Source organism: Plecotus auritus (genome assembly GCF_963455305.1).
Source record: "Plecotus auritus genome assembly, chromosome: 10".
NCBI lineage: Eukaryota > Metazoa > Chordata > Mammalia > Chiroptera > Vespertilionidae > Plecotus > Plecotus auritus.
In genome coordinates, this window is record NC_137785.1 from 3,315,984 (window position 1) to 3,328,670 (window position 12,687).

At 60.0% G+C, this 12,687-nt stretch overlaps 1 protein-coding gene across 1 annotated transcript in view; it reads right to left on the bottom strand.

The window, feature by feature from the left end:
- Positions 1-477: 477 nt before the first annotated feature.
- Positions 478-12,687, bottom strand: part of NLRP5 (NLR family pyrin domain containing 5) — a gene marked incomplete at both ends in the record, with an annotated part of 28,587 nt that continues 16,377 nt past the window's right edge. Inside the window, 5 exons of the mRNA XM_080644045.1 lie at positions 478-616; positions 1,961-2,131; positions 4,773-4,979; positions 7,718-7,888; positions 11,428-11,598. Coding sequence (XP_080500171.1) covers positions 478-616; positions 1,961-2,131; positions 4,773-4,979; positions 7,718-7,888; positions 11,428-11,598 — 859 coding nt within the window. The remainder of the gene's footprint in view (positions 617-1,960; positions 2,132-4,772; positions 4,980-7,717; positions 7,889-11,427; positions 11,599-12,687) is intronic.

Sequence of the window (12,687 nt, forward strand, 5' to 3'; positions counted from 1 at the left end):
TGGCTCAGTGGATAGAGCGCCGGCCTGTGGACTGAAGGGTCCCGGGTTTGATTCCCGGTCAGGGCACAGGCCCCGGGTTGTGGGCTCGATCCCCAGTGTGGGGTGTGCAGGAGGCAGCCGATCCATGATTCTCTCTCATCATGGATGTTCCTCTCTGAAATCAATAAGTATATATATATTTTAAAAAGAAAAGTAAAAAAAAATAAAGGACACCGGACACGTTTGCCAAATGCTCAGTGTTTATTGGCTCCACTCTGCAGGCTCGGAGGAGGAGAGGCACTGCCAGCCGCTCGGGTCCTACTTCCGAGGCGGACGCAGTAAATGGACGGCCCCGGGATCCCCGCAGTGAGGTTCTGGCACCGGGACCTCAGGGCCCTCCCCCGCGGAGGAATCCTTGGGCACAGCCGGCTTCCAGGTTCCTCCGCAGGAGCCGGAGCGCAGCGGGACGGGGCAGAGAGGGAGGGAGGGGTCTGGGCCTCAGTTTCTCCACCAGTGCCGGTCACCTTCGTCCTCTCCGTCCGAGTACCAGCGGCCGTCGATCACCAAGTGCGGCCTGCGGAGCTCAGCCTCCTCCAGCAGCTTGATGACGGGGTCAGGGTACTGCCATTTCCACAGCCTGCGGGGCGGGGCGGAGGCTCAGGGGGCGGGGCGGGGCTCAGGGGGAGGGGAGAGGCTGGGGGCGGGGCAGGTGTGGGGCAGGAGGCGGGGTGCAGGGGGCGGGGCAGAGGCTCAGGGGGCGGGGCAGAGGCTCAGGGGGCGGGGAGAGGCTGGGGGCGGGGCAGGTGTGGGGCAGGAGGCGGGGTGCAGGGGGCGGGGCAGAGGCACAGGGGGCGTGGCAGAGGCACGGGGGCGGAGCAGAGGCACAGGGGCGGAGCAGAGGCACAGGGGCGGGGCAGGTGCGGGGCAGGTGAGGGACAGGGGGCGGGTGCAGGGGGCGGGGCGAGGGCTCAGGGGTGCGGGGCGAGGCTCGGGGGCGGAGCGCAGGGGCAGGGGGCGGGGCAGAGGCGCAGGGGGCAGGGGGCAGGGCAGGGGCATAGGCACGGGGGGGGGGGGGGGGGGGCGCGGGACAGGGGGCACAGGGCTTTGCTTCAGTTCGCCTGCCTCCCTCCGCATCCCGGGATCCACTAGCAAGGACCTGACGCCCCCCCCCTCCCCGCCTTTTTTTTTTTTTTTTTTTTTTTTTTTTTTAAATTCTCACTGGAGGATTTTTTCCCATTGACTTTTAGAGACTGGAAGAGAGGAAAAGAGAAAAACATCCATGTGAGAAACACATGGATTGGTTGCCTCCTGCACGCGCCCTACCAGGGCACCAGCCTGGGAGGAGCCTGCAATGGAGGTACGTGCCCTTGACCATAATCCGAACCCGGGACCCTTCAGTCTGCAGGCTGACGCCCTATCCACTGAGCCAAACCGGCTAGGGCTGAACACCCTCCCCCCCTTTTTTTTAAATCCTCACCCGAGGATATGTTTACTGATTTCTTTTCATCTTTAAAATATATCTTTGTTGATTTCAGAGAGGAAGGGGGAGGGAGAGAGAGCCATCAATGATGAGAATCAGGGATCAGCTGCCTCCTGCACACCCCACACCGGGGATCGAGCCCGCAACCCGGACATGTGCCCTTGACCGGGGAATCGAACCCGGAACCCTTCAGTCCATGGGCCGACGCTCTACCCACTGAGCCACACCGGCCAGGGCTGTTTTTAGATGTTGAGGATCAGCATTTCATGTGTGTGATGTCTCCCCACCCCCAAGAAGCCCATGAAGCCGGCCCGGGCCTCCAGCTCCGCATCCCTGGTCCCGGCGCCCAGCACAGGGCCTGGGACACGGAGTGTGATCGGTTGGGTAACGTTCTGCTCGCGTAGCCAGGACCTTCCCCTCCCGGCTGCACCCCCGCGCTGCAGCACCCCGCGTGTCCGGGAGGGGAGGCCTGTCCCTCGGAGGCCCGCCGCCAGGACTCACCCGATGACCTGCAGCTTGCACGTGGGGCGCGCGAAGGCGCGGCACAGCACGCGGACGCCCTCGGGGCAGAGGTGGTTGCGCAGCAGGTTCAGGCTGCGCAGGTACCGGTTGCAGAGCAGCGCGGAGGCCAGGGCCTCGCAGCACCCCGACGTCAGCTCGCACGCCTCCAACCTGCGGGGCGGGACACAGAGGGGTGACCCCGAGATCCATGCTCCGCCCTTCTTCCTCCAACCCCTTTGACTTCCACTTTCACAGTTTGAAAAAAAAAAAAAGCAGCGGACTCCATTCCTACAGGGAGAATGCGAGCGCCCCTATGGTCATGGGCGCCCTGGCCGGTGTGGCTCAGTGGATAGAGCCTCGGCCTGCAGACTGAAGGGTCCCAGGTTCGATTCTGGTCTAGGGCATGTACCTTGGTTGCGGGCACATCCCCAGTGGGAGGTGTGCAGGAGGCAGCTGATGGACATTTCTCTCTCATGGATGTTTCTAACTCTCTATCCCTCTCCCTTCCTCTCTGTAAAATATCAATAAAATATGTTTGTTTTTTTTTTAAAAAAGGGTCCCAGTTCGATTCCAGTCAAGGGCACATGCCCAGGGTTGCAGGCTCGATCCCCAGTGGGGGGCGTGCAGGAGGCAGCTGATCCATGATTCCCTCTCATCATTGATGTTTCGATCTCTCTCTCCCTCTTCCTTTCCTCTCTGAAATGAATATATATATATATCTGGCGAGACACATATACCACTGAATACTATGCAGCTATGAAAAAGGAGGACCTCTTAACGCTTTTAAAATTATTACTACTACTTTTTTTTTTAAAAATATATATTTTATTGATCTTTCACAGAGAGGAAGGAAGAGGGACAGATAGTCAGAAACATCGATGAGAGAGAAACATCGATCAGCTGCCTCCTGCACACCCCCCACTGGGGATGTGCCCGCAACCAAGGTACATGCCCCTGACCGGAATCGAACCCGGGACCTTTCAGTCCGCAGGCCGACGCTCTATCCACTGAGCCAAACCGGTTTTGGCTATTACTACTACTTTTAAAAAAATATATATATTTTATTGATATTTTACAGAGAGGAAGGGAGAGGGATAGAGAGCTAGAAACATTGATGCGAGAGAAACATCAATTAGCCGCCTCCTGCACACCTCCTACTGGGGATGTGCCTGCAACCAAGTTACATGCCCTTGACTGGAATCGAACCCGGGACCCTTCAGTCCGCAGGCCGACGCTCTATCCACTGAGCCAAACCGGTTTTGGCATTACTACTACTTTTTAAAATTCTCACCTGAGGACATTTTTCCATTGATTTTTTAAAAAAATGTATTTTATTGATTTTTTTACAGAGAGGAAGGTAGAGGGTTAGAGAATTAGAAACATCTGATCCGCTGCCTCCTGCAAACCCCCCACTGGGGATGTGCCCGCAACCAAGGTACATGCCCTTGACCGGAATCGAACCCAGGACCCTTCAGTCCGCAGGCCGGCGCTCTATCCACTGAGCCACACCGGCCAGGGCTCCAATGATTTTAGGGAGAGTGGAAGGCGGTGGGGAAAGTCAGAGAGAAACCTGGACGTGAGAGAAACACATGGATGGGTTGCCTCCTGCCCGAGCCCCGACCAGGGCCCAGGCCAGGGAGGAGCCTGCAACCGAGGTACGTGCCTCGGGGGTGATTCCCACGCTGCCCCTAAGGGTGGGGACCCCCCCAGGTCATCCCTGCCCTTTGCACCCCGCTTTCTCACTGGACCGTGTGCGCTGGGACGCCAGGACTTAGCCACCTCGCCCTGGGCCCTGGGCATCCACGGAGGACGCCTGGGCTCGAGGGCGCGTTCTGTCTGACTGAAGGGCATCGGGACGTGGTCTCTGCTCCAGCAGCCCCGCGCTTGGCCCCTGCCTCTGCCCGGGCCCTGAGCCTGACCCCGGGCCCTGAGCCGTGACCCCAGGTCCTGAGTCGTGACCCCAGGTCCTGAGCAGTGACCCTGGGCTCTGAGCTGTGACCCTGGGCCCTGACCGTGACCCCGGGCCCTGACCGTGACCCTGGGCCCTGAGCCGTGACCCTGGGCTCTGAGCTGTGACCCTGGACCCTGACCGTGACCCTGGGCTCTGAGCTGTGACCCTGGGCCCTGAGCCTGACCCCGGGCCCTGACCGTGACCCCGGGCCCTGAGCCTGACCCCGGGTCCTGAGCCATGACCCCGGGCCTTGAGCCGTGACCCTGGGCCCTGACCGTGACCCCGGGCCCTGAGCCGTGACCCCGGGCCCTGAGCCTGACCCCGGGCCCTGAGCCGTGACCCCGGGTCCTGAGCCGTGACCCCGTGCCCTGAGCCGTGACCCCGGGCCCTGAGCTGTGACCCTGGGCCCTGAGCCTGACCCCGGGCCCTGAGCCTGACCCCGTGCCCTGAGCCGTGACCCTGGGCTCTGAGCTGTGACCCTGGGCTCTGAGCTGTGACCCTGGGCCCTGACCGTGACCCTGGGCCCTGACCGTGACCCTGGGCCCTGAGCTGTGACCCTGGGCTCTGAGCTGTGACCCCGGGCCCTGAGCCTGACCCGGGCCCTGAGCCTGACCCCGGGCCCTGACCGTGACCCCGGGCCCTGACCGTGACCCCGGGCCCTGAGCCTGACCCGGGCCCTGAGCCTGACCCCGGGCCCTGAGCCTGACCCCGGGCCCTGACCGTGACCCCGGGCCCTGACTGTGACCCCGGGCCCTGAGCTGTGACCCTGGGCTCTGAGCTGTGACCCCGGGCCCTGACCGTGACCCCGGGCCCTGACCGTGACCCCGGGCCCTGACCGTGACCCCGGGCCCTGAGCCTGACCCCGGGCCCTGAGCCATGACCCCGGAGCCTACCCGAGTCTCCGCAGCGGGGCCGTCTTCAGCCGCAGGCCGGTGCACAGGGCCGCCACCCCTCCCGCCGTCCCCCAGGGCGTTGGCCGCCAGATCCAGGCTCTGCAGGTGCGTGTTGGTCACGATCACCAGGGACAGCTTCCTGCAGCAGGCGGCAGTGAGGCCACACCTCACCAGCCTGCAGAGGGGGGAGGGGGAGAGAGGGAGAGAGTGGGAGGGAGAGAAGAAGAGGGAGAGGGGGAGGAAGAAGGGGGGAGGGGGGAGGGGGAGAGGGAGGAAAAGAGGGAGGGAGAGAGGGGCAGGGTGAGGGGGGAAGAGGGGGAGAGAGAGAGAGAGGGAAAGGGGCAGAGGGAGAGAGGAAAAGAAAGAAAAAGAGAACGAGAACACGAACGAGAGAGAGAGAGAGAGAGAGAGAGACAGAGAGAGAGAGAGAGAGACATCAATGATGAGAAAGAATCATGACCAGCTGCCTCCTGCACGCCCCTCACTGGGGATGGAGCCCTAAATGCAGGCAGGTGCCCTGACGGGGAATCCAACCCTGACCTCCTGGTTCCTAGGTGGACGCTCCACCCCTGAGCCACGCCTGCGGGGCTGAGAATGAGCAAGTCTTGGATGCCAGCGTCCCTGAGCACTTAAAGGCAACCCTCCCGCCCCCCATGGCGTCTCCGTGGGCGGAGCCTCGGTGCCTGGGCCACGCAGAAGGAGGCCCACTCGCCCTGGCCGGTTGCTCAGTGCGCGAGAGCATCGTCCTGATACGCCACGGTCGTGGGTTCGATCCCCGGTCAGGGCACATACAAGAATCAACCAATGAGTGCATCAGTAAGAGGAACAACAAACCAGTCTCTCTCTCTCTCTCTCTCTCTCTCTCTCTCTCTCTCTCCTTTCATTTTTTATTGATGAGAGAGAAAGAGGAACAACAAACCAGTCTCTCTCTCTCTCTCTCTCTCTCTCATCAATGAAAAATGAAAGGATAAAGAGGTAAGGATTGAGTGGGGGCGGGAGGACGCCTGCTGAGACGTGGGCAGCGCTGGGAGAGTCCGAGGGCCTAGGATCCCCGGGGCCTGCGTGGGCTCCCGCTCGGCGGCTCGCTGCCCTCCCCACGCTCCCTACCGCGCCTGCATTTCCACTCCCCACGGTGTCCGCTGGGGGCACGCGGCTCTGTGCACCCGGACGCTGACCTTGGCCTCGTCCCCCGGCTCCGTCTCCTGACCTTCTAGGACCCCAGCCCCACGCTGGTAGAGGTGACCCCCCGTTTCCCTCCCCGCCCCCCTCTCCTGACCTCCTAGGACCCCCGCCCCCACGCTGGTAGAGGTGACCCCCTCCCCCCCCATCTCCTGACCTTCTAGGACCCCAGCCCCACGCTGGTAGAGGTGACCCCCCCTTTCCCTCCCCGCCCCCCTCTCCTGACCTTCTAGGACCCCCGCCCCCACGCTGGTAGAGGTGACCCCCCCTTTCCCTCCCCGCCCCCCTCTCCTGACCTTCTAGGACCCCCGCCCCCACGCTGGTAGAGGTGACCCCCTCTTTCCCTCCCCGCCCCCCTCTCCTGACCTCCTAGGACCCCCGCCCCCACGCTGGTAGAGGTGACCCCCTCTTTCCCTCCCCGCCCCCCTCTCCTGACCTTCTAGGACCCCCGCCCCCACGCTGGTAGAGGTGACCCCCTCTTTCCCTCCCCGCCCCCCTCTCCTGACCTTCTAGGACCCCCCGCCCCCACGCTGGTAGAGGTGACCCTTTTCTTTCCTTCCCCCCCCCCCCGCCCCCCTCTCCTGACCTTCTAGGACCCCCGCCCCCACGCTGGTAGAGGTGACCCCCTCTTTCCCTCCCCGCCCCCCTCTCCTGACCTCCTAGGACCCCCGCCCCCACGCTGGTAGAGGTGACCCCCTCTTTCCCTCCCCGCCCCCCTCTCCTGACCTTCTAGGACCCCCGCCCCCACGCTGGTAGAGGTGACCCCCTCTTTCCCTCCCCGCCCCCCTCTCCTGACCTTCTAGGACCCCCGCCCCCACGCTGGTAGAGGTGACCCTTTTCTTTCCTCCCCCCCCCCCCCCCCCCCCCCCCGTCTCCTGACCTTCTAGGACCCCCGCCCCCACGCTGGTAGAGGTGACCCCCTCCCCCCCCATCTCCTGACCTTCTAGGACCCCAGCCCCACGCTGGTAGAGGTGACCCCCCCTTTCCCTCCCCGCCCCCCTCTCCTGACCTTCTAGGACCCCCGCCCCCACGCTGGTAGAGGTGACCCCCCCTTTCCCTCCCCGCCCCCCTCTCCTGACCTTCTAGGACCCCCGCCCCCACGCTGGTAGAGGTGACCCCCCTCTTTCCCTCCCCGCCCCCCTCTCCTGACCTCCTAGGACCCCCCGCCCCCACGCTGGTAGAGGTGACCCCCTCTTTCCCTCCCCGCCCCCCTCTCCTGACCTTCTAGGACCCCCGCCCCCACGCTGGTAGAGGTGACCCCCTCTTTCCCTCCCCGCCCCCCTCTCCTGACCTTCTAGGACCCCCCGCCCCCACGCTGGTAGAGGTGACCCTTTTCTTTCCTTCCCCCCCCCCCCCCCCCGTCTCCTGACCTTCTAGGACCCCCGCCCCCACGCTAGTAGAGGTGACCCCCTCTTTCCCTCCCCGCCCCCCTCTCCTGACCTTCTAGGACCCCCGCCCCCACGCTGGTAGAGGTGACCCTTTTCTTTCCTTCCCCCCCCCCCCCCCCCCGTCTCCTGACCTTCTAGGACCCCCGCCCCCACGCTAGTAGAGGTGACCCCCTCTTTCCCCTCCCCGCCCCCCCATCTCCTGACCTTCTAGGACCCCCGCCCCCACGCTAGTAGAGGTGACCCCCTCTTTCCCTCCCCGCCCCCCCATCTCCTGACCTTCTAGGACCCCCGCCCCCACGCTGGCAGAGGTGACACCCCTCCCCCCCCCACACACACACACACTCACTCCAGGTCCTGGAGGTGGAAGGTGGTTTGCAGAAGGACCTCGCACAGCAGGTCCACGCCGTCGTCCCCCAAGGGGTTCATGCTGAGGCTCAGGTGCGTCAGGTGGCGGTTGCCCATGAGCCCGAGCGAGAGAAAGCCACAGCCAATGACGTCCAGGTGGCAGTCCCGGAGCCTGCAGGGCACATGCAAGGGACAGGGGGAGGTCACACTCCCGACCCCGTGACCCCTCGGGTCGGCCGCCTGTCCTGGGGAGGGGGGGGGATCACGCTAGCATCTAGGAAGGTGCTGGGGGGCGGGTGAGAGATCAACCCAGGCCTTGTAGGCATGCAGATAAGCATAACCCGTGGACACAGGCGGGAGGGGGGAGGCCTGGGCTGGAGGGCGGGCGGGGAGAGGTCAATGGGGGGACAGGAGGCATAGGCAATATTTTCAACAATAATTAAAAAAAAACAACAAAAAAAAAACTGCCCTGGCCGGCTTGGCTCAGTGGATAGAGCATCAGCCTGCGGACTGAGGGGTCCCGAGTTTGATTCTGGTCAAGGGCATGTACCTTGGTTGCGGGCTCAATCCCCAGTAGGGGGCGTGCAGGAGGCAGCCGATCAATGATTCTCTCTCATCATGGATGTTTCTATCTCTCTCTCCTTCTCCCTTCCTCTCTGAAATCAATAAAAAAATATTAAAAAAAAAAAAACCTAAGAAGAAGGTCGTTAGGTGTAAATGTCGGATGACCTTGAAGATCTTGGCACTCTGCCTAATGCACCTGCTGTATGCCATGACTCTCTCTCTTTTTGTTTTGTTAATTAACAGGTTAATCCTCACTCAAGGATATTTTTCCCATTGATTTTCAGAGAGAGTGGAAGGGAGAGGGAGAGACAGAGAGAAGCCTGCAACCGAGGTCCATGCCCTTGACCAGAATCAAACCCGGGACCCTTCAGGCAGCCAAGCCGACGCTCTATCCACTGAGCCAAACCAGCCAGGGCAGAATATATATATATATATTTTTATTGATGTTAGAGCGAGAGGAAGGGAGAGGGAGAGAGAGATAGAAGCATCAATGATGAGAATCACCGATTGGCTGCCTCTTGCACACCCCCTACTGGGATGGAGACCACAACCTAGGCATGTGAATCAAACCATGATCAACCACTGAGCCACACCAGCCAGGCTCCACTGATTCTTAGAGAGAGTGGAAGGGAGGAAGGGAGGAAGGGGGAGGGGGAAGAAAGAGAGAGCTAGAGATAGAAACATCCATGTGAGAGAGACACATCGATTGGTTACCTCCTGCATGCACCCAGACCACGGCCAGGGATCGAACCTACACCCCAGGTATGTGCCCTTGACCAGGAATCGAACCTGAGACCCTTTGTACGCGAGCTGACACTCTAACCACTAAGCAAAGCGGCCAGGGCAATGACCCCCCCTTTCAATTTTCTTCCCGACTCAATGTATTAGCTGCTGGTTGCTGCTCTAACCAACCACACATCCTGCATCCCTGGAGTTCCGCTTCTCGCCGTCGGCCCAGCCCTGTTCCCCCTGGAGACCCAGGGAGCGGGGAGAGCTCTTTCCTGCCTCCCTGCCACGTTTGCAGGCTGCTCCTGGTGCCCCTTGACCAGACTCGAACCCTGGACCCTTCGGTCTGCAGGCCGGCGCTCTATCCACTGAGCCAAACCATCCAGGGCAGTAAATAAATCCAGTCCGTCAATCTTCAGAGGGAGGGGGAGGGTGGGAGTGGGGGGTAAGAGATCAACCAAAGGATTTGTATGCATGCATATGAGCATGACCCATGGGCACAGACACCAGGGGGGTGAGGGCCTGTGCTGGGGGGTGGGGGTGGCCAATGAAGAAAAAGCAGGCTTATATAATACTATATGTAATACTTCCCAAGAAACCAGAAACACCCATCAGAAAGGACATAGGCACCCCTATGTTCATAGCAGCACAATTCACCACAGCTAGGATTTGGAAACAGCCTAAGTGCCCATCAGCAGATGAGTGGATTAGAAAACAGTGGTACATCTACACCAGGGGTCCTCAAACGTTTTAAACAGGGGGCCAGTTCCCTGTCCCTCAGACGGTTGGAGGGCTGGACTATAGTTAAAAAAAAAAAACTATGAACAAATTCCTATGCGCACTGCGGGCCCGGGATGCGTCGGCTGCTAAGCAGGACAGGCAGCGGCACCCGGCGGGCCGGATAAATGTCCTCGGTGGGCCGCATGTGGCCCGCGGGCTGTAATTTGACGACCCCTGATCTACACAATGGATTTCACTACGCTGCGGTAAAAAAGAAGGAAGTTTTACCATTGCAACAGCATGGATGGAACTGGAGACCATCATGCTAAGTGAACTAAGCCAGTCGGAGGAAGATCAATATCACATGATCTCATGCATATCTATATCTATAAAAGCCTCAGCGATCAAACAAACGAACGACCGGTCAACAGGTCGCTATGACGTGCTCGGACCACCAGGGGGCAGATGCTCAACACAGGAGCTGCCCCCCGGGTGGTCATTGCACTCCCATAGCTAACCTCCCATGGCCAGCCTACCTCCCCTGGTTCCTTGCCCCGGCCGGCCAGCCCTGATCGGCCCAATCAGGACCAGGCCAGACCGCCCCAATCTGATGGACCCCAATCACCAGCCAGGCTGAGGGACCCCGCCTGTGCACGAATTTGTGCACTGGGCCTCTAGTGTGAGATATAATGATCAACATAAACTGATGAACAAAAACAGATCCGGAGACAGAGAAGCATCGAACAGACCATCAAACCTCAGAGGGAAGGCAGGGGAGGGGGTGGGGCGTGGTAAGAGATCAACCAAAGGACTTGTGTGCATGCATATGAGCATAACCAATGGACACAGACACTGGGGCCATGGGGACTAGTCCTGGGGGGCGGGAGTAGCTGGGGGTAGGGGTGTCAATCGGGGAAAAAGGAGACATATGTAATACTTTAAACAATAAAAAAATACAATATGTAATACTTAAAACAATAAAGAATTTAAAAAATCCTATCTAATAAAAGAGTAATATGCAAATTGACTGTCACTCCAACACAAGATGGCTGCCCCCATGTGGACACAAGATGGCCAGCAGGGTAGGGCAGTTGGGAGGGACCAGGCCTGCAAGGGAGGGCAGTTGAGGGCAATCAAGCCTGCAGGGGAGGGCAGTTAGGGGTGACCAGGCCAGCAGAGGAAGGAAGTTGGGGCCACTGGGCCTGCAGGGAAGGGCAGTTGTGGGGGAACCAGGCCTGCAGGGGAGAGCAGTTGGGGACGACCAGGCCGGCAGGGGAGGGCAGTTAGGGGCAATCAAGCTGGCAGGGGAGTGGTTAGGGGGTGGTCAGGCTGGCAGGCAGAAGTGGTTAGGGGCAATCAGGAAGGCAGGCAGGTTAGCAGTTGGGAGCCAGCAGTCCTGGATTGTGAGAGGGATGTCCCAGATTGGAGAGGGTGCAGGCTGGGCTGAGGGACACCCCCACCCCCCGTGCACGAATTTTGTGCACCAGGCCCTCTAGTCGTAAAATAAAAAAGAGAAAAGAAGATGCAAATGGAGAGAGAGGGAATTTTCCAAGGAAGGGCCAAGGCCAGGAGGTGGCCCGCAGGGACAGCCCGGGGCACACGGCAGGGCCCCCTGACCGTTCCTCGCTCTGTGCTGAGACGGGCCCACGCCCGTGGTCACGGAGCCACGGAGCCCCCACGGGGAGCGAGGGGGAGACTCACATCAGCCTCTGAACAGCGCAGGTGAAGAACTTCAGGCCGCGACACAGCAGCGTCACGCCCTCCTTCCCCAGCGGGTTGGTCGACAGGTCCAGGTGCGTCAGGCTCTGGCTGCTGGTGAGGACCTCGGACAGGTGCTGGCAGGCGTCCGCCGTGAGGCCGCAGTTCCCCAGTCTGCAAGGAGAGACAGGCCCCCCACAGAGCGAGTGCTGGACTCCCACAAACACAGCCAAGAGCCAAGGACACAGGACCGGCTGCTGTGTTTCATATCATCGCTTGAGGCCCGGTGCGTGAAACCTGTGCACAGGTAGGGTACCCAGGCTTGGCCGGCGATCATGGCGGATCAGGGTCTTCCTTCGTTCTGCGCTGTCCCCTCGTGTTCAGCGCACGCCATAGTGAGTATTCGAACTCCCGAGGGGACACTTTGAATATTAGGCTTTTATAGAAGATGTAAAAACCCAGTTTTTGACAGGGTTAATTCATCTTAATTTGTTGGAATTGTTTGTTGTTGTTTTTTATTGATTTCAGAGAGCAAGAGAGAGGGAGAGATAGAAACATCAATGATGAGAGAGAATCACCGATCGGCTTCCTCCTGCACGCCCCCTACTGGAGATCCTCAACCCTGGCATGTGCCCTTGACTGGAATCGAACCTGGGACCCTTCAGTTGGCAGGTCAACTCTCTATCCATTGAGCCACACCAGCCAGGTCTCTGCCCAATCTTTTTTTTTTTTTAATATATTTTATTGATTTTTTACAGAGAGGAAGGGAGAGGGATAGAGAGCTAGAAACATCGATGGGAGAGAAACATTGATCTGCTGCCTCCTGCACGCCCCCCACTGGGGATGTGCCCGCAACCAAGGCACACACCCTTGACCGGAATCGAACCCGGGACCCTTCAGTCCACAGGCCGACGCTCTATCCACTGAGCCAAACCGGTTAGGCTCTAATCTTTATTTAAAAAAAATATATTTTATTGATTTTTTACAGAGAGGAAGGGAGAGGGAGAGAGAGATAGAAACATCAATGATGAGAGAGAATCATTGATTGGCTGCCTCCTGCATGCCCCCTACTGGGGATTGAGCCCACAACCCCAGCATGTGGGACCCTTCAGTCCGCAGGCCGACGCTCTATCCACTGAGCCACACTGTTAGGGCTCAATCTTTTCTATCAGGTCAGAGTTTTGCAGCAAAGACACAGGTGTTATTTACTGGGTCTTTCTCCAGCCTCAACATTGGGGCCCTCTCATGAGGTCACAGCGCCTG